Source organism: Hyperolius riggenbachi, chromosome 12 (assembly GCF_040937935.1).
Source record: "Hyperolius riggenbachi isolate aHypRig1 chromosome 12, aHypRig1.pri, whole genome shotgun sequence".
NCBI lineage: Eukaryota > Metazoa > Chordata > Amphibia > Anura > Hyperoliidae > Hyperolius > Hyperolius riggenbachi.
In genome coordinates, this window is record NC_090657.1 from 219,152,837 (window position 1) to 219,177,306 (window position 24,470).

The following is a 24,470-nucleotide window of genomic DNA, read 5'->3' on the forward strand; positions in this document are numbered from 1 at the left end:
CTGTTTGCGAATCATCTGCGGTCAGCAGCAATCGCAGCAGTGAGATCACTGCCATTAGGTTGGTATTGTGCTAACACTTTAGCCACTTCACCCCAAGGCGGTTTTTACCTTAACGGACAAGAGCGATTTTCACCTTTCAGTACTCATCCCTTTCATTTGCCAATAGCTTCATCACTACTTATCACAATGAAATGATCTATATCTTGTTTTTTTCACCACGAATTGGGCTTTTTGGGGTTGATATTTGTTTTCAGTAATTACTTTATTTTCTATGTATTTTAAAGGGAAATACAAGGAAAAAATGAAAAAATACACGATTTCTCCAATTTCATCCCCTATGGTTTTAATATAAACACTGCTACTGTGCATAAAACCCACACATTTTATCTGCCTATTTGTCCTGGTTATCACAAGATTTTAATTATGTCCCTAGTACAAAGTATGGTGACAATATATCGTTTGGAAATCAAGGTGTATTTTTTTTTTTTGGTGTTTTTTTCCCCCCCCCCTTACAATTTTCACGTGCATGGGGATACACGTGCACCCGCGGGAGCATGCACGCGCACAGCAGCAGCAGCTCTGTCTGACTTATAAAAACGTCCTGGAGCAATTAGGAGGCTCTAGCAGGACGTTTTTATAAGTCAGCATTAAAAAGCGCTAGCACTTCGGCGATTAGCGGGAATCACCTGCTAATCGCCCCAGTGAGAACGGGCCCTCAGGCATATTTGTGAGTTCCAGCAGAAGCACCTGTACTTATTGTCAGTTTAGTTTATATATGGGTAGGTAGCAGGGTCTGAATTAAACCTCAGGTGCCCACAAGCACAGTAAAGCCTGGTACACACTTTCAATTATGATTGGCCAATCACTGACCAATTTTATCACCTCCATGTAGTAGGAGGGGTTACCTAGACAACCTGCTCATAATATATAATATCTGCTGGCCCTCATACTACATAAAGGTGGTTAAATTGGTCAGCGATTGTCCAATCATACTTGAAAGCGAGTACCAGGCTCAAAGCTGGCCATACACTTTTAGATTGTCACCTGATGAGGAAAAAACAATTCAAACCACACAAACAAGACATCGATTTTCAATAGATTCCCTAATTAGGGGGTTGGTTCAGTGTTAGGGTGCATACACACATCCAATTTTGATTGGTCAATCACTGGTCAATTTGCCCACCACCGAGAGCTGAATACTATGAGAAGATTGTGTCGGTAACTCCCTCATACTACAGAGGTGGTAAAATTGGCCAGTGCTTGGCCAATCATAATTGATAGCGAGTACCAGGCGTAAGTCATGGAGAGAACCTAAAGACATATAAAAGTTGTTTAGGTAATACCTTTAATGACTAACGGCTGCTGCGTTCATTGTTTAAGTGAACAGACTTGAATCCAATTGAGAATCTGGCAATTGATGGCAAGAAGACCCTCCAACCTGAAAGATTTGAAACTCATCACTAAAGATAAATGGGGCAAAAATACCTGCAGAGACATGCAAAAAGCTGGTCTGCAATTATAGGAAGCGTTTGATTGCTGTAATAGCCAATAGAGGCTTTTCTATTGATTATTGTAGAAGCAGTAGAGTGTTGTACCGTGTTAACCCTCAGTAAAAGCAAGGAATATGGATTATTGAGAAGGGTATGAATCATTTTGGACTGGACACTTTTTGCTCAAATATAAATGAAAGCTGAGAAATGTTTTTTTTTCCACAATAATGCCTCCTGTACATCGTCTTACCTTTTGGGAGACACCTACCGTAAGTCACTTCCCACCCAAAAAATTACTTGCTGGTTGAATAAAAGTAACTTCAAGTCAAAATTTGCCAGGGGTATGAATAATTTTAGGCAGCACTGTATGTATGCTGTAGTTAAGTCTAGTACATACATACAATTTTGATTGTAAAAATCACTGACCAATTTTACCTCCTCCATGTAGTATGTAGCATACTTACACAATCTGTTGATAGCGCTCTGAAGCTGTGTACACATCAGATGATAACTATATGGACAAAGGTTTATTTTAACTGCTTACAAAGCCATCCATCATGTAGCTTTATGTGATTTAGCTTGTTCACCCAAACCTGTGCTGTTCATGCCGAGTGTACTCTTCCCGTACACTGAAAATTGGAGGGTAAGGCTGGGTTCACACATAATAGGTGTACATTTCCAGTCCTGTCAGGTAAAACTGGTAAACTGAAGCAAAATGACAGGATAGGACTGGACTGGACCAGAAATGTACAGATTTATGTCTGAACCAAGCCTTAAAGAGAGAGTCTGAAGCCAGAATAAAAATGGCTTTTTAGCATATATTCAGCAGGGGCATATTTGCCCCTGCTAAAACGCCGCTATCCCGCGGCATAACGAGAGGTCTTTACCCCCCAAATCCCCCCTGCTACCTCCGGGGAGCGCTTCCGTGTGAGGCAGGGCTATGAGCTGCAGCTCTGCCTCTCCACAGGTCTATCAGCGGCGGATCTCCGCCTCTCCCCCGCCCCTCTGTCTTCCTTCGCTGAGAGGGGCGGGGGAGAGGCGGATATCCGCCGCTGACAGACGCGTGTGAGGCAGGGCTGCAGCTGTTAGCCCTGCCTCTAGGAGCAGCAAAATCTACGACCAAGAAAGTCGTGGATTTTGCAGGGGGGGTGGGGAATTTGGGGGGGGGGGTAAAGAACCCTCGTTATGTCGCAGGATAGCAAACATGCCCCTGCTGAATATACAGTGGTGTGAAAAACTATTTGGCCCCTTCCTGAACAGGATTTCCTGATCAAAGATCGCCGGAGGCGATCGAAGCGGGCGGGGGGATGTCGCTGTACAGCGGCTATCATGTAGGATTTAAAAAAAAAATTAACAAATGGTGCTGAGCTGCACCCTGGCGGTTTCTAATAGACCGCCAGGGAGATTAAGAGGTAACGCACTGCAAGCAGCGAGCTACCACAACGCAACATTTTGTAACGCGACTTTAACGTCGCACTGTGAACGGCCCATAGGATTAGCATTGCAGTGCGGTAAGCTGCGTTATAAGACTGTCCCACCATAACGTCCCACTGTGAATGCAACCTTAAGGATCTTTAAGAACCACAGGTCCTCTTTAAAATATATATATTTATATATGGATAAGTAACAACACTTTTTTACCTCGAAGTGGAAAGGTTGAGCTCCACTTTGAAGCGATAAATGAAAGCAAAACTTTGTAGTTACAAAAGTGACGCAAATAAAAACAAATCAGGCCCCGCAAAATTCATCAGGCCCGGCATCGCAAGTGTGGCTCAGACGCAACCTCACCGGGAAAGCCGTGCCAACAAAGGACAATCTCAACCCAGGAAAATCCCCGGCCAAGGAAAGCACAGGGTGGAGGAAACGGGGAGCGCAGACTAGCTGGAGGTAGAAAAGGACCTTTTCAGCCGGGAGTTCCTTGTTGTCGGAGGATGAGTAATTAGCAAAGTCAATACGCAGAAGTGGAAAGAGATCAGAGCCAAGTGGAGGACTTCAAAGCGGTCCTGGACATATTAAGTAGTCTCCTGCGTCGGCAGCACAGGGCCGCGCTGTGCCGGCCGAGGCATCACTCTGGATCGTTATCCGCAGCAGAAAACAACTCCGGGAAAGGACATGTGCAGCCGTTCAGTTATTTTTTCCACTTATAGAAGGTTAGCGGTGTGGTAGACAAGAGTCTCCTCACCGAGCTTAATGTCAGGCTCGTGCTCTGACAGCGTGAAAGGAAACCCGAAGTCAGGGGAATATTCAAGGCGCCCACTTCCTTTCACAAACGCCACTTCAATGGCTAATGCGCCGGTTCCTCAACCTTTAATCCCCTCTAAATCACTTGGTGGAACTGTACTGAAAGTACTTCAATCCGGTGTTGTGTTCTCAAGAGCGTGTCCAAAAACTAAACTGGACTCCCTACCTGGGATGGCTTGACGCAGAGGCCTGGCCAATGGGACCAGGTGCCGCTCCAGTCCATGCTGGCGACTGTAAACAGTGAGGTAATTTCCTGTCAACCGAAGGAAGCCAGGATGAGAGGTCCCCATAGCATTCAAAATCTGTTGGCTTCCATACTATATGGAGGTGGCAAATTGGATGCGAGTACCAGGCTTAAAAGGTGCCCATTAACGGTGCCATTCTCTAAATGCAATCCTTTGATGCGATTTTTTACAATCGAAAACAATCAGAAGAAAGGTAATTATCGATTGCTTACATTTACTGAAGATTCTTTCTCCAAATGAGATCATAAAATTCAACTTTTGGATCGATTTTATCCTATTTAGCAATTGACCAAAAAATCATTCCTTATTGATTGCCTTCGTAAACAGCAAATTTTCTATACAAGTCAATCATTAAAATTGTATCGAAACATCGCAATTGGTGGACAAATTGTACTGTTAATGGGCACCTTTAGACAGGATAGGGACACCTGATCAGGGCTGTGGAGTCGGTACAAAAATCATCTGATTGACTCCTCAGTTTATGAAACCTCCGACTCCAGGTACCCAAAATGGCTCCGACTCCTCGACTGCAACTCCGACTCCACAGCCCTGTATCTGATGGCAATGGTGGACTTCAAAGCCGGCAATCAGCAATTTCAACAGCTTCCATATATCTTGTAGAGAAACGCCCATCAGGAATTTTGGAGTCTTATTTCTCCTTCCCTGCCCCACCAATCTTCAGCAAGGTACACACACTAGATAAGGAGCTAGAAAAGTGTTTCTCAACGGGTGTATTGCGCAATTGCAGATCAGAACAGGACAGAAAACAAAATGGTCAGTTAAAAAAAAAAAATATGAACAGCCAGATCAGTGTTCTGGGAGTTATCTGCAATTCTATACTTTGTATGGGAAGTCAATCGCAAGAAAAATGCTGCAGGACCGAAGGTTGCGATTGGGGAAAAACTGTATTATATATTTCAATTGTGTGCAGATGGGGTTGAGGGGGAACATTCATACATACCTTTGGCCTTCTCACCGTCCTTTCAGCCTGCCTCAATCCTCCGCTAGCGCCCTCTGAAATTTCTCCAGTCGGGGCCAGTTGGCGCCTGCGCAGTTCGTGTTTGCCCCATTGCGCTCCTATTGCTGGGAGAATTCTGCACCTGCGCAGTAGTACATTGTACACTCCCGGCGATGGAAGCACAGTGGATGTGCGCGGCTGAGCATGTGCGGTACATGCCCGACTGGAGAAATTTCAGAGGACCCTATTTGAGGATTGAGGCAGCCCAGGAGGAGACAGCAAGTGAGCCAAAAGTCTAAAGGGAGCTGGAGGAAGCCCCAGGTATGTATGAATTCTCCCTCATCTCAATATTCTTTTAAGGGCTCCACCTTTGGCATAAGAGACCTGGGCTTGAGCCCTTGCTAAAGCCTAAATGGAACCAGTAAGGACACATTGGGCAGAACTCCCTGCCACACCACAATGCCTACCAGGGCAGTTTACCAAGCATACCCCCCTTTCTGCTCTCTGTACAATTGTTCTAATGACTGCATCTGCTCAGCCACTGATGATGAACCATACAAAGTTTTGTAGTCAAAGATTTGTAGACTTTCCCTATTCCGTGTGCAGGGGGTAGGGGGAGCCATCCAAAGTTTTGCAGGAAGGCCCAATGATTTCTAGTTACGCCCCTGGCTGCAGCCCTCCATAGCTTTAGGCCCACAGGAGAAAAGCGCTGTACAAACGTTAGCTTCTCATTTCCAGTTGAAAGGTGAAGGACAGCACATCATTAGCATCATTAGCGGTCTAGTTTAATAAACAACAAACACCTGTCAGTTTACTCAGCACCTTCAGTGCAGCTGAAGCAGTCAAGGTAAACATTCCTGGCATGGAAGTCACTTGTGTGAGAATTCATCCATAAAGGAGATGGCGAGACCTCTTCACAGGTAACCCTTCCCCAGTAACCACAGTCCAAACGCAGCGCTCAGAGTCACAGCAGGGGCCTCCCAAGGACGCAGGGACATTTCTCATTTTTTTCCTGTAGGAAGACACAAGGGATAGCAGTGACCATGTGGCTGTACTCCCTGCAGCCTGTGCCTTGTGTAATATGTACAAATGACAGAGGGTCTAGTCTTACTGGCACGTCTCCAGTCTCTACTGAACTCTGCTGCTAGTCTCATCCACCTCTCCTCCCACTCCTCTGGCACAGCCCCTCTCTGCCAATCTCTCCATTGGCTGCCTATTACCCAAAGGATCCAGTTTAAACTCCTCACTCTATCATACAAAGCTCTACGTAAAGTTGTCACTACCTTGCATTTCTTCACTAATCTCCAGATACCTCCCCACCCGGAACCTTTACTCCTCCCAGGAGACCCTCTTGCCCTCTAGCTTGGTCCCCTCCTCTCACTCCCGCACCCAGGACTTCTCACGAGCATCACCTCTCCTTTGGAGCGCTCCCCCCAGCTTGTCCTTCATGCTCCGAGCCTGTAAACCTTCAAATGTTCTCTCAAAACACCCCTGTTCAGACAAGCCTGTAATTTGCTACAGGTAGCACGGAAGGTTCACTGCCTCATCCGCTAACCTGTGTCTCCTTCCTTGATGTCTCCAGCCCACTACCCTCTAGATTGTAAGCTCACAAGGGCAGAGACCCCCTCCTAGTGTTTCTTATTTTGCTGTAATTTATCATATGAACATGTACCAATATTGGTGATGTCTCTAACCACACATCAACAATGTCTGTATTTCTATTGCTGGAGTTCTGAACCTCTCATGCACCCATGCTCCCCAATATTTGTTTTGTATCATGTACAGCGCTATGGGGGATGTTGGCGCTAAGAAAAACAATTACCTGGCAGTTTCAGCCATTTGGGTACTTTGCCGTGATCCCTCTGAACCTGCTGATGGGAATCAGAGATGCCAGCTTCCTCCTCGTAGTTGTCTGGAGCTCTGCGTGGCACCTCTGCCAGGGGCTCCACAGCTGGAGGGGTGGAGGTAGATGGGGCTGGGGCGCGTGGCATCGCTCTGTCAATGGTAAAGAAGAAGCAAACTAACATCAAGACTGCCAGAGTTTGGACTTCATAAAAGTAAACAATGTCCTATTGCTAGTTATACATATTTATAATGGTTAAAGGACACCTGAAGTGAGACGTATATGGAAGCTACCATATTTATTTTCTTTTAATCAATACTAGTTGCCTGGCAACCCTGCTGATCTCTTTTGCTGCAGTAGTGTCTGATTCACACACCAAAAACAAGCATGTAGCTAATCCAGTCAGACTTAAAGAGGAACTCCAGTGAAAATAAAGTAATAAAAAAAAGTGCTTAATTCTTACAATAATTATGTATAAATGATTTAGTAAGTGTTTGCCCATTGTAAAATCGTTCCTCTCCCTGATTTACATTCTGACATTTATCACATGGTGACATTTTTACTGCTCACAGGTGATGTCAGTGGAAGGAGATGCTGCTTGCTTTTTTGGCAGTTGGAAACAGCTGTTATTTCCCACAATGCAAAGAGGTTCACAGACAGGAAACTGCCAGGACCATAGTCCACACCGTTTCCTGTGGGAGGGGTTTCACCACAATATCAGCCATACAGAGCCCCCTGATGATCCGTTTGGTTTGAGAAAAAGAAGAGATGTCTCATGGGAAAGGAGGGATCAGCTACTGATTGGGATGAAGTTCAATTCTTGGTCACGGTTTTTCTTTAAAGGGGAACTGAAGAGAGAGGTATATGGAGGCTGCCATGTTTATTTCCTTTTAAGCAATACCAGTTGCCTGGCAGCCCTGCTGATCCTCTGCCTCTAATACTATTAGCCATAGCCCCTGAACAAGCATGCAGCAGATCAGGTGTTTCATAATTTGAAGTCAGATCTGACAAGACTAGCTGCATGCTTGTTTCTGGTGTTATTCAGATACTACTGCAGAGAAATAGACCAGCAGGGCTGCCAGGCAACTGGTATTGATTAAAAGGAAATAAATATGACAGCCTCTGTATACCTCTTACTTCAGTTCCCCTTTAAATCAGAGCACCTGATTTGCACGCTTGTTCAGAGTCTATGGCTGAAAGTTTAAGGCCCCGTTCACATCACAAACGCGGATGGCCAGGCATGCGGAACGCAACGCATGCGAACGCACGCCATCTGCGTTTGTATGCGTTGCGTGGCTGATCCCATCTCCGAAAAGTCAATGGGACAGCCACGCGTTTTTACAAAAAATGCGTGCAGCATGCGTTCCCGGACGGCACAGGTCCGGAACGCATGCAGTGTGAACATCAGACATTGCACTCTATGCAATGTCTGATGTCGTGCGTGTCGGCCACCTGCACGCGTTTCCAAAACGCGGCTGGAAACGCGTGCAGTGTGAACGGGGCCTTAGAGGCAGCGGATCGGAAGCACAGCCAGGCTATGTGCATTGTTTAAAAGGAAATAAATATGTCAGCTTCCATATCTGTCTCACTTCAAAGCAAATCATGCCATGCTGTCATCACAGTGTGAACAGTGAAGCCTGGGGAGCCATCCAATACCTGGCCTCATCTAGGGGGAAGGGCATTCTTACTAGCAGTGAGGAGAGAGAACAGTATGAAACAATGCCTGGACAAGTTGAGGAGAAGCTTTTTTATGAATTGGTCCCTCAGGTGAGCCTTTCACAAAGTATATTGGCATTACCATATTAGTGTGTAACACAAATCAGATGAATAGGACACTTTTTATGCATTTACTGCAGAATTAACAGAGTGTTCTGCCTATAGTCTATATAGCTTTAAAAGAGAAATGCCAGCATTTTTTTTTACATATTTTGTATGTAATAATCATAGTTTTATTTACGGGACAACTGACGTGAGAGGGATATGGAGTCTGCCATATTTATTTCCCTTTAAACAAAGCACATTGCCCGGCTGTGCTGCTGATTATATGCCTCTTATACTTTTAGCCACAGACCCTGAACCAGCATGCATCAGATCAGGTGCTCTGACTGAAGTCTGACTGGATTTGCTGCTTGTTGCATTTGTTATACAGATGCTACTGATGCATGAAAGGTCAGCAGGACGCCAGGCAACTGGGATTGTTTAAAAAAAGGAAATAAGGCAGCCTCCACATCCCTGTCACTTTAGGCGTCCTGTAAATTAAACTTTATTGATTACAATTAATATATACAAAATGTGTGTAGGGGTGGGGATGGGGGGACAAGCTTCTCCACAACTTGTCCTGGGATTGTTTGTCCTTTAAAGGATCCCTGTAGTTCACTTATAAAATTCAGACTTAAGCTATGTACACACTCTAGATTTAAGTCTGTTGAGGCGTCTGATATCGGTGTATGGAAGGGTATGTGAAAATCTTAGTAAATTGGGGGGGAGGGGGGAGGAGTTCAAAATATTGAATGCGGTATTTTACCAACCCGATATTTTTCACTGAACATGTCTAAGTGAATTTAAACCATATTTAGTCAACATTTTTTGCTGTGCTGGTCCTTTATGCTTGATAAATGTAATGGCCGCCTCCGCCTGCTGCCTTGTTCAGATAATAAGTACATTAAAAATGGCTTCCATCGTCAGCTGTGTTACCTGGCGACTAATGCGTCCGCTTGAGAGGGAGCCATTGGATCACTTAGGAGCTTCTGCTGCAAATAATGATCTGTAAAGTGGGAAAAGAAGAGCAGAGATTTTAGTAAACATATAATGTGACTCCAGTAAATTATAAAGTGTGAGAGAATTGGTAGGTCTGTTAGGTCTTTACTGCTGCCTGAATTACCGCCGCAGAGGTTTCACTTCCTGTCTTCTGACAAGAGGTCACTGACTCAATATTTTATAAATGAATATTGTAATGAATAAAAATGTTTTTTTGTTGGTTTAAACAGAGGAACAGCAAGAGCCCCAATAGTGTAGTATGTATTAACAAAGGGGATAATGACAAAGAGTAATAGTTGTTATACTCAGAATCAGAAGTTTATCTCGTCAAGCATGAAGGGTCATGCCCGGAATTGTTTTTGGCACAGTACAAAAAGCTCAGGAAGAGTACATAGAGAGAGACAGCAGTGAACAACAGGCAAATCAGGTTAACAATACACAGGGCTGTTTCTACCCCCATGCGGGGCGTGCCGCCGCCCGGGGCGCTGTTAGGAGGGGGGCGCTATAATGGAGGGGGGAGCCGGAGCCGCGGGGGGGACAGCCCGACCTCTCCCTCCCTCTCCCGGGCGCCCTCCGTGCTCCCCCCTCAGATGCAGAGCGAGCAGCCGGGAAGCGCTGTTTGCAACTCACCTGCCTGGCTCCAAGCGCTGCTCTCTCGCCGCTGGTCTGTCTCCTCTCTCTGTGCGTACTGATACACGCGGCTTCCTGTTTAGCCGGAAGCCGCGTGTATCAGCATGTATGCAGAGAGAAGAGAGACAGACCAGCGGCGAGAGAGCAGCGCTTGGAGCCAGGCAGGTGAGTTGCAAACAGCGCTTCCCGGCTGCTCGCTCTGCATCTGAGGGGGGAGCACGGAGGGCGCCCGGGAGAGGGAGGGAGAGGTCGGGCTGCCCTCCCCGCGGCTCCGGCTCCCCCCTCCACTATAGGGGACAGCTAGCTATCTAACCTATCCTGGGGCCACCTACCTAATCTAACCTACGCTGGGGGCAGCTACTTAATCTAACCTACGCTGGGGGGCACCTACCTAATCTAACCTATACTGGGGGGCAGCTACCTAATCTAACATACACTGGGGGGCAGCTACCTAATCTAACCTATACTGGGGGGCAGCTACCTAATCTAACCTATACTGGGGGGCACCTACCTAATCTAACCTATACTGGGGGGCACCTACCTAATCTAACCTACGTGGGGGGCAGCTACCTAATCTAACCTACACTGGGGGGGCACCTACCTAATCTAACCTACACTGGGGGGCACCTACCTAATCTAACCTACACTGGGGGGCACCTACCTAATCTAACCTATACTGGGGGGCACCTACCTAATCTAACCTACGCTGGGGAGCACCTACCTAATCTAACATACACTGGGGGGCACCTACCTAATCTAACATACACTGGGGGGGCAACAACCTAATCTAACCTATACTGGGGGGCACCTACCTAATATAACCTACACTGGGGGGCACCTACCTAATCTAACCTACACTGGGGGGCAGCTACCTAATCTAACCTACGCTGGGGGGCACCTACCTAATCTAACCTATACTGGGGGGCAGCTACCTAATCTAACATACACTGGGGGGCAGCTACCTAATCTAACCTATACTGGGGGACAGCTACCTATCTAACCTATACTGGGGGGCACCTACCTAATCTAACCTACGCTGGGGGGCACCTACCTAATCTAACATACACTGGGGGGCACCTACCTAATCTAACATACACTGGGGGGCACCTACCTAATCTAACCTATACTGGGGGGCACCTACCTAATATAACCTACACTGGGGGGGCACCTACCTAATCTAACCTACACTGGGGGGCACCTACCTAATCTAACCTACACTGGGGGGCACCTACCTAATCTAACCTACACTGGGGGGCAGCTACCTATCTAACCTTCACTGGGGGGCAGCTACCTATCTAACCTACACTGGGGGGCAGCTACCTATCTAACCTACACTGGGGGGAAACTACCTATCTAATCTATACTGGGGGGGCACCTACCTAATCTAACCTACGCTGGGGGGGGCACCTACCTAATCTAACCTACGCTGGGGGGCAGCTACCTATCTAACCTACACTGGGGGGCAGCTACCTATCTAACCTACACTGGGAGGCAGCTACCTAATCTAACCTACACTGGGGGGCAGCTACCTATCTAACCTATACTGGGGGCACTTATTTAACCTGTATTGGGGGCACCTACCTAGCTAGCCTATACAGGTGGCCACTATACTGGCTACCTATATTGTAGGCACCTACCTAAATAACCTGTACTGGGGCACCTACCTATCTAACTTATACCGGGGGCGCCTGCCTATCTAACCTATACTGGGGGCAACTATACTGGCTACCTATACTGGAGGCACCTACCTGGCTAACCTATAGCGGGGGCAACTATACTGGCTCACCTATGCCTGGCTACCTATACTGGGGTACTTATTCTTGGCTACCTATACTGGGGGGACCTATACTAAGTGCAACTACCTATACTGCGGGCACCCATACCTTGCTCGCGGAGGGGGGGGGGGCGCAATTTTTACACCCTCGCCCTGGGTGCATTTTAGCCTAGAAACTGCACTGACAATACATTGTAATATACACCACATTCCCAGTGTGTCACTGAGATGTCTAATAGTTAGTCTTATGGGCTGGTTGACTGGTCAGCCATAGTTCAGCCGGCATCACCGCTCGTTGGGGCTTGCTTTGCTGGTAGAATGTGGAGAGAGTTAAGGAGACTGACTGCCGAGGGGAAGAACGAGTCACCAATAGGCAACGAGTCACCAATAGGCAACCACTGTAAAGGCAGGTGTGGAGATTATCCTGACCCCACTCAGGAATAGGAAGTCGCTCTCTGTAGATAGTAGAAAGGGTCGCAACCCTCCACCCAGGGTAAATACAATATTATATAGGAGAGAACAGAGGCACCAAAAGGATAAAAGGGGTTTTAAAGCTTAAAAGCCAAAAATTTGGTAATTAGGAGGAGGTAGTGGTGGACTTACCTCCTCCAAGCAGACACAACACGACTGTACATTCAGTCTATTTATTAACGAACTCCAAATAAAACAAAGCAACGCGTTTCACGGGTCAGCGCCCGCTTCCTCAGGCAATAGAAAAAGGAGTTACAGCATCTAGCAAAACAAACAACACTCGGCACCTCGGCAAGGAGTGTTGTTTGTTTTGCTAGATGTTGTAACTCCTTTTTCTATTGCCTGAGGAAGCGGGCGCTGACCCTTGAAACGCGTTGCTTTGTTTTATCTGGAGTTCGTTAATAAATAGACTGAATGTACAGTCGTGTTGTGTCTGCTTTTTGTTGGTTGGTTTTTTTTTGTTTTTTTTTTACATTATTTTCACAGATATCTTGCAGATATATATAGCTTTAGTTAATGTGGACCCGATCTCCTGCACAGAAGGAAAACAAAGAGAAATGCACCCTGTATGTTTTTATATTGTTTTGCTTATCTAATTCTCCCACATCTGTGACTAATCACAACTGTAATTTGATCTCTTCAGCTGTGGCAGAGCAGCTAATCTGTAAACATAGGATGTAAACCTAATGTCTGCTTCCATGAAAGCAGGAAGTAGACACACTATAGAGTTATTGCAGGATTTGTATCAGCTGTAACAAAGGAATGTTTTTCTTTACAGATTATTATGCTATTGCTCATCTTTTAGAGCAGAGAGGAAGTTCTGAGTTCAGACCCTGCTTTAGCTGAAGACAGGTGCCCGCTAATCCTGTCACTGGTATCACATGACATGGTGATAGCCAGCCAAAGGGAGTCATTTGCAAATGAGAGCAGAGGGGGCGGGTTAAAGTCTCGTTCTGTACAAAAGGCAATTTAAAAACCACTTAAAGGGAACCAGAGAGGAATGCTTCGCTAAAATAGAAAAAAGATTTTATACATACCTGGGGCTTCTTCCAGCCCCATAAGCCTGGATCGCTCCCACGCCGCCATCCTCCGCTTCCTGGATCCGCCGGTACCGGGCCCGTCACTTCCGGCGGACGCGGCCAATTGCCCGCATCACAGGGGCTTCCTCCATACCCGTACGCATGCGGCTGCGCAGTAAGCAGCCACACGCGTACCTGTATGGAGGGAGCCCTCTGTGAGGCGGAGAATTGGCCGCGTCCGCCAGCCGACTCGCGGCAATGACCGGACCCGGTACCGGCGGATCCAGTCAGCGTGGGAGCGATCCCAGTCAGCGTGGGAGCGATCCGTGCGTATGGGGCTGGAGGAAGCCCCAGGTATGTATAAAAGCTTTTCTTCATCCTCTCTGGTTCCCTTTAATGTTTACTGTACAGTCTATCTAATCCCCTAAAAACTTCATCTAAGCCTCAGGGGAGTAGATATTCGTAAATCTGCCACAATCGCTGCTGTGCGCGCTCTAATGTGCTCATTCTCGCTGCTGCATGTTAGCCTGGAGATCAATGAACGGGAAACACGGTTCCCAGCCATTGTTCTACTTCCCGTGTCAATTATCACAGCATCAATTAGATGCCTGCAGTCATTTGTAAACACTGTAAGTTACACTTACACGTATTAGTTCCTGTTTGTGTACTAAAAGCACGTGCAGGAAGCTAATAAATGATGACATCTTGTGGCCAAATAGTAAAATTACACCTACATTCATTTACTTTAATAAAGAGTCCTACATATAATTTAAAATTAACCCCTTACCTCCCACACTCTGCCATAAATGCCCAAATAAAACTTTTGCATTTCGAAATAGAAAATTACAATTAAAAAAAACCATAAATAGTTACCTTAGGGACTGAACTTTTTTAATATGTATGTCAAGAGGGTATATTACTGTTATTTTTTTAAATTATAATCTTGTAAATAGCGATGGACGCAAAACTAAAAAAAATGCACCTTTATTTCCAAATAAAATATTGACGCCATACATTGTTATAGGGACATAATTTAAATGGAGTAATAACTGGGACAAATGAGCAAATAAAATACGTGGGTGTATGGTAACATGTATTTTAAAACTATAATGGCTGAAAACTGAGAAAATGTTTTTTTCGATTTTTTTTCTTAATATTCGTGTTAAAATGCATTTAGAAAAAAATAGTTCTTAGCAAAAGGTACACCCCAAAGAAAGCCTAATTGGTGGTGGAAAAAAAAGAGATACAGATCATTTTGTTGTAATAAGAAGTGGTAAAGTTATTGGCAAATGAATGGGAGGAGCGCTAAAATGTGAAAATTGCTCTGGTCCATAAGGGGAAAATACACTGAGGGTTGAAGTGGTTTAAGTGAACCTCCGGACTAAAAATCTACTCAGCAGCACTGAAAAGGCTTGGTGTTTCTTTAACAGTTTCACAGCATCAGAACTTTGTTTTTCTTACCAAAGCATCATTTTTAGCTGCATTTTTAGCTAAGCTTCACCCATCAAAGAAAGAAAGCCCAGGCTTTTTTTCCCTGATGCTGTGCAGAGCATGATGGGATTTCCTATGTTGTTATTCACGTTGTCTAGCAACTGGGAGAGGTGCTCAGGTCACAGGACAGTTGGAACTGTGTCTCATGCTCCCTGTCACCTCCTTTCAACCAAAAAGATGGCTGCCCTCATGAAATCAAATATTTGCCTGTTCTGTTAAAACAGTGTGGGTAAGAGATTATATAACATAACTAATGTAACTTAATGACAGTATCTGTTTAGGCTGGAATTGCTCTTTAAGAAAAAAAAGAAAAACAGCACTGAAGCCAAACCTGAAGCAGTTATAAGATAGCAGCACACAGAAGGTTTTTATGGGTTGGTTTCGCCTCACAGGTTGGCTATAAAAATAAAGAGCAGCAAGTGACATCACTTGGCCGACACATTTTACAACGTTGTGGAATTCTCCTTTAATGTTAACTATGTCAGAAGACGTCAGTAAGAGTCCCGCCGCTCAGATACCAGCGGACGCTCATAGCTGGGCTGGCGGCCGCGTCAGTCACAGATCCGCCAGTTTGGGACGGTCGCCTCTATAAATAAGAGCTCGCGTCTGGCTGCTCGCTGAGCTTTTTTTCTGAAGTCGGTCACGAGCGATTTCTACGTAAACAATTGTAGGCAGCAATGAACTCACTGGCGTGTCTCAGGGAAGAAGCCTAAATTGCTATTACAAAACACCAGTGTGGTCCCGGGCACATGGCAAACACATGTAGTGACTCCGTACGACAAACACACTTTGAAGTGAGACTTAAAGGGGAACTGAAGTGAGAAGAATATGGAGGCTGCCATATTTATTTCCTTTTAAACAATACCAGTTGCCTGGCAGCCCTGCTGATCTATTTCTCTGCAGTAGTATCTGAATAACACCAGAAACCAGCATGCAGCTAATCTTGTCAGATCGGACAATGACAGAAACACCAGATCTGCTGTATGCTTGTTCAGGGGCTATGATTAAAAGTATTAGAGGCAGAGGATCAGCAGGACAGCCAGGCAATGTGCATTGTTAAAAAGGAAATAAATATGGCAGCCTGCATATCCCTCTTGCTTCAGTTGCCCTCTGAGACACCTTATTTCTCTCACAGAAGGCTCCACGCGAGAAACATTGCTTCACATTTAAAGAGGACCTGAACTCAGAACTTCCTCTCTGCTCTAAAAGATACACAACAGCATAAATAACCTTAAAGGGCAACTTGGTTGCAAGTGGGTGAGAGGAATGAGGTTATCAGTATAACCACAAACTACCACTGGAGGTGAAATTCCAGTATCTTAAAGGTGGTGGGGGAAAGGAGCAACTAATACTAATACATTTCATGATTAGGTTTTTATTAGACACACTTAACCATCTTAGCGGTAAGGACGAGCTCTGCTCGTCCATCACCGCCGATGGCTGCCGCTCAGGCCCTGCTGGGCCGATTTTGCTGAAATAAAGAGCAGCACACGCAGCCGGCACTTTGCCAGCCGCATGTGCTGCCCGATCGCCGCCGCTCTGCGGCGATCCGCCGCGAGCAGCGGCGAAAGAGGGTCCCCCCAGCCGCCTGAGCCCTGCGCAGCCGGAACAAATAGTTCCGGCCAGCGCTAAGGGCTGGATCGGAGGCGTCTGACGTCAGGACGTCGGCTGACGTCCATGACGTCACTCCGCTCGTCGCCATGGCGACAGGAGAAGCCAAACACGGAAGGCTGCTCATTGCGGCCTTCCTTGTTTATTCTGGGCGCCGGAGGCGATCGGAAGAACGCCTCCGGAGAGCCATCTAGTGGGCTTTCATGCAACCAACTTTCAGTTGGCTGCATGAAATAGTTTTTTTTTTATTTAAAAAAAACCCTCCCGCAGCCGCCCTGGCGATCTTAATAGAACGCCAGGGTGGTTAAAGGACATCAGAGTTGTAGCTATCCTCCTCCTCCTAAAAATGATGTTTTAGCTATCCCACAGTTTTATTTTAAATCTAATTTTTACGTTTTTACTGTTTCATGGCATGTTCTCAATGACACATTCATTGAAGTATCACTTCAAGAAGGAGAAAAAGGTGTGTGTATGGCACATCCCATCAATTGGAAACCTCAAAGAGCAACAAAGTGTAATCACATAGCAAAACAGACTTTCCAGCGTCCTCAGATACCGTATATGCTTGCTGTTAGATTTGCCAAATTCTGCCACTCAGACGTGTGCACAGCTCATCAAAGAAGAAACTCACATCAATATCTGATTCCAAGAAGAAAGCAAAGAGCATGCACCTTCCGTCTAAATAGTGTTGTTTAATGGCAGTGAAGACAATCTGTAAATTCGTGCAGGCATTTCATATCGATACAGTATGGCATAAAGTATGCTTGTCAGACATCTCTTACGTGACCGGCAAAGAAACCTTCGGTGGCTGGTGCTGGAGGTGGGTGCCCGGCTAAGAGTGGGGAGGCGACGGCCGTTTCGCGTCTATGCGACGCTTGGTCACGCGTTCCACTGTGTCACGCGTGCATGCTCTTTGCTTTCTTCTTGAAATCAGACATTCATTGAAGTATGTCAGAGTTAAAATCTATGCAACTATTTTCCCTTTTTATCTCTTTTCTGCTCTTAGAAGCCATTTTCTATCAGGAAAGTGTCTTATGGCTTTAATTCCTTATCAGTGAGGGTAACACTATAATCTGACCCGGTCCTGTCTCAGCCAGAAACTGTCACTTACATATCTGATATTTAACTCTTTCAGGCAGAGAAAGTAAAAAAGGAACACAGCACAGTTATTTGTGTGCTAGGCACTGTACATACACATGTCTAGCTCATCATGTCACATGTCATTTCGGGTATCCGCATGTGGTCACTGCTCATGATAGATTATGTGGAGTCTTCCATTGCTGCCTTTCTATAAAGAAAAAAAAATGCTAGTTGCCTAGCTGTCCTAGTGATTGTGGTGATCCTCTGGCTTCAGTACTTACTTCCCTGGCACAGGTGAGCAAGAAGCCAGGGAAATTTAGAGCACCAGGTCTACTTAGGTCTTCCACGCTAGGGATGGAGAAAGTCTGAATACACACAAGCAGTTTACAGGCCAAATCCTCTAAAAACAGGGACCGTGAGCAGGAGACGGCACCTATAAACCCACTCGCTCTAAACACAGGCAGTTCCCAAACTTTGCATGCAGGTTCAATCAGGAGCGCAATCAATCAGCCTATAAAGATTTGGGCCAGAGGTTTTCGATTGGCTAAAGTGCCCACAGTTACTGCCCTCTAAAACAGGATTTCTGAACCAAGTCCCCAAGTAACCCCAACAGTGCATGGTTTGTAGAAATCCACAGAGGCAAGTAAACTGGACCTGAACTCTTGCACAGGACACAAGGAAAACAGAGAAATGCACCCTGTATGTATTTAGAGAGTTTAGCCTGTCTAATTCCCCCTCACCTGTGACTAATCACAAGTTGTAATTTGATCCCTCAGCTGTGTCGGCTGGCTGCCTAGGCAGAGCAGCTAATTTATAAACACAGGATGTAAACCTTATGTCTGCTTCCATCAAAGCAGGAAGCAGACACACTGCAGATTTATTGCAGGAGTTGTATCAGCTGTAACAAAGAAATGTTTTTCTTTAACCCTTCTCCTGCCAAGCACATACTAGGTATGTTGGATTAGGAAAGGCTCTAACTGCCAGAAACGTACCTAGTACCTTACTTGGCATTTTCTCCCGCAGGAAGCAGTGGGGAGGGGGCGCTGACATCATTCCCCTCCTCTTCCTCCCTGCATGGCTGGAGCGGTGCGTTGTGTAATTACTCACCCGATCGCTCGCTCCATGCCGCATGTTACCCGCCGGCAGCTCCCTCCTCTCTACTTCCTGTTCCACTGTATGACGCGTAGTAATCACACGTCATACAGAGATCGGGAGAGGAGCCTGCTGCCAGCGGAGACACCGCATGGAGCCAACATGCCAACATCGGGTGAGTAATTACACAACGCACCAGCCATGAGGGGGAGGGGGGGGGGCACAGGATGGAGGCTCATGTGGAGGGAGAGAGGATATCGCCCCCCCCCCCCTCCTAGCAGTGGCACCTAATACTGCTACCTATATTATGGAGGCAATTATACTTACTACCTATACTGGGGCAACTATACCTGCTACCTATACTGGGGCAGCTCTGCTGAGACACTAATCCTGGCTAGGGTCAGTACTTATTCAGTAAAGAGTCCTTGGGCAAGACTCCCTAACACTGCAGGGTGGCCCCTTGAGCACGTCCCAGTGGCTGCAGCTCTTGAGCGCTTTGAGTCCGACAGGAGAAAAGCGCTATACAAATATTATTATTAATTACCCCACCTGTGCATGATTGCGGTTTTCTGTAAAACATGCACTGTTGGGAGAACTTTAGTACTGAGATGAGAAATCCTGCACTAAAACATCCCCGTGAAATAAGCCTAATGGGCAGAGGATCAGTATTACGGGCAGTCAGCCAGTATAGAAGGTGGTCAGATTACTTGGATACCATAAGGAACCTGCACAGTTTGGCCACAAGTGGGATGGTGGGCTTACCCCGGTTCTGCTGTGATCCGAAATGAATGACGGCAGCGGGAAACAGCTGGGCCTGAGAAAAGGAGAAGAGACATATAGGTCACGTATGAATTACTATGAACAGTCATCTTTTCTAAATTCCCACAGCCTTATTCAATTCACTTTTTGTCAGTTAGTTTTTTTTCCTTTTAAACCACTAGCAAGCAAAACACTTTTCACCTACTTTTTGGTACCTTTACAATTTACCACCTCTGCCCCATCTTCCTAGGGATGACTGTAATACACAAATTACTCTGAAGTGGTCGCTATATAGCATAGTGTACTGCAGCAAAATGCTATTTTACAGAGTTTAAAAAAAAATGCATTCATAGTCTATTAGATCTGCAGATCCTCATACACGCCTTGTTTTAGGGCTCGTTCCCACTGTTGCGACGCGATTTCGGCCGCATTCCGACGCTTGTAAAAACGCATGCGGATGCGTTTCCACATGCGTTTTTACCCGCGATTTCGCATGGCAGGGTGCCATGCGAAATTAACCATGACACTGCCAGGGCTAAATAAAATTGAAAAAGGTGCGAAATCGCACGCGAAATCGCGGGTAAAAACGCATGTAACAAACGCATGCGTTTTTACTATTAAATACATTAGCGGCGATTCGCACGGATTCCCGACGCAGGCGAAATCGTTGGCTCTTTTGTGCGTTTTTTTCACGCTGAAAAAAACGCACCTCAACAACGCTACAGTGGAAACAGGCCCATCCACTTGTATTACATGTGCGGATCTGCATGCGTTGGACGCATGCAGATTCGCGATAGTGGAAACGAGCCCTAACTGACATTCATCTGCAGATCAGACAATCATCTGCAGATCTGAAGATCCATCCTGGTGGATCTGATCTGCAGATGAATGTCCGTTAAACAAGGTGTGTATGATGATCTGCAGATCTCATAGACTATGAATGCATTTTGCAGGAACGGATCTTTTGAATGTGTACAGCATCTTGCAAAGGTTTTTATCTGATGTGGAGTTCAGCTAAATAGAATAGACTGTGTAGAGTATGGCTCTCATACTACATGGAAGGTGGTAAAATTGGTCTAAGATCTTTCATTTATCTTTCAAGTGTGTACATGCCATAACTGAACACACACTAGAGCAGGGCTTTTCAACCCTGTCCTCAAGTACCACCAACAGTGCATGTTTTGTGGAAATCCACAGAGGTAGCTAATCAGCTCTGCTGAGACACTAATTACCTCACCTGTGCAGGTTTGTGGTTTTCTGCAAAACATGCACTGTTGGTGGTACTTGAGGACAGGGTTGAAAAGCCATGCTCTAGACACCCCCCCCCCCCCCCCCCCCCAGCTGAGGCAGCCAATAAAGGAAGTCGAGTAAAAAAAAAAAAAAAAAAAAAAACTTGACGTTGAACCTCCCCCATAAGGGAGGTTTTTAACACCGAGCATGACTGGTTACCTATAGGGGGAGGGCTGCTTGTCTAGCCCCCCCCCCCAACCTGTGATGGCCGCCATCTTGTCTGCAGCTGGCCACACTTCAAAGGACCGCATCTGAAGCTCGCTTCCAGCTGCAATGCATGCTAGGAGCTCAGGGCCGGATTACCGACCAGGAAACAGAAGCAGTCACTTGGGGCCCCATTCAGAGTCAAAGGGGCCCCATCAGCACATAATCCAGCCCTCGCCATCCTGTCAAAGGACGCCGCCCGCTGCTGACCGTCTTCAGAGCCGGGCTCTCCTCCTGGGTCCCTCTCCTGCTACTGTGCGCTCTGCTGCTGCCCGCTCCTCCCTCCCTTCCCACCAAAAGCCACAGCTGCAGCAAGAATGATAGCAGCAGATGATAGACGTCCACTCACCTATCCGTGATACAAGCGATAGAGGTCCCATCATTCGAAACCCATCTGTCTCCTCTACGGTGCTGCTGCTTGCTCTGAACTTCCTGATTCACAGATCAGACAGGAAGTAGGAAGTAGTAACAGAGCAGCGGCACTCTATAGTAGACTGATGGGCTTCGGATGACGGGACCTTTATTGCTTGGATCGCAATAGGTGAATGTGAGTCATCTGGTGCTGTCATTCTCCCCCGCTGCAGCTGCCCTTCTCTGCAAGACTACCGTATTCACGGGGTTGGAGGCTGCATGGTGGCTGTCTAGTTTGGGAGGAAATTGGTTGTTTGGTGGGGGGGGTTATGTAATTCTGTCTGGGGGGCGGCTTCCGGGTTGGCGGTGTCCAGAGCTTTCTGTTATTGCCAGGCTGGAGATGCAGTGGGAAAGTGCTGCTGCTGTCTGTGATATCTGGCGCAGTCTTTACAGGGGTGCCCCGAGTGACAACGTCCCGGCCATTCATCTCTCCCTCTGCATGTTGGCGCTGCTATTCCCTGCATTGTGCACCCGCAGAGGAAAGCGGGCTGTTGCTCATAGCAACCAGTAGAGTGGCTGCCCCGGTGTGTCCGGCATGTTACTGTGCACACAGCAGCTGCATCTTCCCATTCTAAATCAGTTACTTTGCTTTAGGGCCCCATTTAGCCTTAATCCAGCTCTGGTAGTATGCACATCTTCCCCAGTGCAAGAGGCATGCACATCTACAGACTACAGCTCCAGGCATGCATTGCTGCATACAACTGCCAGCATGCACTGAGGCCAGGAGCAAGATTCAGACATGGGACCTTTGAAGTGTGGCCAGCCGTGGATGTGATAGTGACCATTAAGCTAAGTACCCACGGGGGTACAATTGTAGCTGTCGCCGCACACGGGAGCGTGTGCGCGACAGTTCGGCGGCAGTTCGGCGACAGCTCGTCGCCAAATCCCTCTGCATCCACACGGCAGCAGAGGGATTAGCGATGCGGCGGAAGCTGTCGCCGAGTTTCCTCCCCCCCGCCGGAAGCTCCGTGTGGTGTGTGTGGGTAGCTGTCGCTAGCCCGCATACACATGCGGGGCTAGCGACAGTTCCGGCGAGGTTGCGGCGACGACTGTAGCCGGCGATTGAACATGTCAATCGCCTGGCGACAGCTCCGACGGGCGACGGTTCGGGGCGCGCGCGTCATACACACGGACGAACCGTCGCCGCAACACGCGCGTGCCACGTGGTTGCGGCGACGGCCGTACCCCGTGTGTATGAGCCTTTAGAGGGACAGAGGGCTACACAAGCAGCTAATAAAAATAAAATAATAACTCCATGCAGATAGTGCGCCCTGGCTCAGATTTTGTGATGCAAAAGTGCTCATTTAGCTAGACTGGGCATAGAGGCAATGTGGGGGAACCTGAATAATAAAATGTACCTAAACTCAGGAAGTGCTGCAAAATTGCAGCTATGAGTGAGTTCTCCTTAAAAACTTCATTCAACATTTGTTTGCAGAGCTACAGCTCTCTTTCCCTATCGAGTCTCTGTAAAGTTGACAGCACTGCATGACTGTCTAACACTGTTGTGCCCCTCTTATGTTAACCTAGAGTCTGGCAGAAGAGCAGAAGAGACACAGATAGTCATTTAGTATCTGCAGCGGTCATTAAAGAGACTCCGTAACAAAAATTGCATCCTGTTTTTTATCATCCTACAAGTTCAAAAAGCTATTCTAATGTGTTCTGGCTTACTGCAGCACTTTCTGCTATCACTGTTTCTGTAATAAATCAATGTATCTTTCCCCTGTCAGACTTGTCGGCCTGTGTCTGGAAGGCTGCCAAGTTCTTCAGTGTTGTGGTTCTGCTATGAACTCCCCCTTCCAGGCCCCTCTATGCACACTGCCTGTGTGTTATTTAGGATTAGAGCAGCTTCTCTCTTCTCTCTTATCTTTTACAAGCTGGATAAATCGTCCTCTGAGCTGGCTGGGCTTTCACATACTGAAGAATTACAGACAAGGGCAAAGCTGTTTGCAGGAAGAAACAAGCAGCCTGAAACTTCAGTGCATGAGAACTGCAGGGGGAAAGAAACACACAAATGATCTCTTGAGATTCAAAAGGAAGGGTGTATACAGCCTGCTTGTGTATGAATGTATTTTCTATGTGTGGACATACTGTACATCAACCTACTTCCTGTTTTGGTGGCCATTTTGTTTGTTTATAAACAAACTTTTTAAAACTGTTTTTAACCACTTTTAATGCGGCGAGGAGCGGCGAAATTGTGTCAGAGGGTAGTAGGAGATGTCCCCTAACGCACTGGTATGTTTACTTTTGTGCGATTTTAACAATACAGATTCTCTTTAAGCAATATCAGTTGTGCATGTAATGCAATTTACAGAATTCCCACCGTGGAAGCCGACAGTCCCCATCATACAGAATTTTTTTTTCTTTTGACCAAATAAGTTCACACTTATGAGCATTTAGACTAGACAGCTACCCAATGAGCCCAGACAATAGAACGATTAGCATAACAATGGTTGCCTTGTAGTGTTGCAGCAGTTGCATCTTTACAGTTAGTGCCAGGACGATTTGTGCAGTGCTTTTTTTTCCTTTAAGGTTCTTCCATTACATAAGGATTAGATCTCGCTTTTCACCCAATTCGATCCAGCGGCAGATCGTTTGGAACCAACCTTCATTTAAAACCGTCCATTACATCAGTCTTTTAATCATCGAGCCCTAACCTCTGTCTCTCACAGTAATAAGGGGTATACTTGGCCCGCAGCTCAAAGGCTGCGCTAATTACGCTGGTCACCGCTGACGCTGCGGCCGGCGCTAACGGGTCAGATGAGAGCAGCCCTTGAAAACGGGACAGCGGTCTCTTTGGTGGGGGGGCTTTTAACATTCGCTATTTTCTTCCCTCACTCTGTATTGTGTAAGGTTGCATGCCATCGAGAAAACAAAAGACAGCTTTCCGTAGAGTTTAATTACGGAGTACCAGACATGGTCAAAACTCGGGGAGAGGACACCAGCCAGGACTTTGATGTTTCATCTGTACAGATTTCACTATTTAGAGGAAAAAAAAGAAAGAAAAAAAAAAAACAACAAAAAAGCGAAACGGCTTAGACAGGGCCCCTCTCTCTCTCCCTCCCTGAAAACACACTAGCCCCCTTTTTAAACACAGTCTTTCTTTT

At 46.5% G+C, this 24,470-nt stretch overlaps 1 protein-coding gene across 2 annotated transcripts in view; it reads right to left on the reverse strand.

Moving 5' to 3' along the window:
* Positions 1–5,697: 5,697 nt before the first annotated feature.
* Positions 5,698–24,470, reverse strand: part of ASPSCR1 (ASPSCR1 tether for SLC2A4, UBX domain containing) — a 113,350-nt gene continuing 94,577 nt past the window's right edge. For both annotated transcript variants that reach the window (XM_068262230.1, XM_068262229.1), the window contains 4 exons: positions 19,465–19,516; positions 9,472–9,541; positions 6,757–6,929; positions 5,698–5,946 (listed from right to left, as the gene is read on the reverse strand). In XM_068262230.1, the coding sequence (XP_068118331.1) occupies positions 5,936–5,946; positions 6,757–6,929; positions 9,472–9,541; positions 19,465–19,516 (306 nt within the window). In that variant the 3' untranslated portion in view covers positions 5,698–5,935. The remainder of the gene's footprint in view (positions 5,947–6,756; positions 6,930–9,471; positions 9,542–19,464; positions 19,517–24,470) is intronic.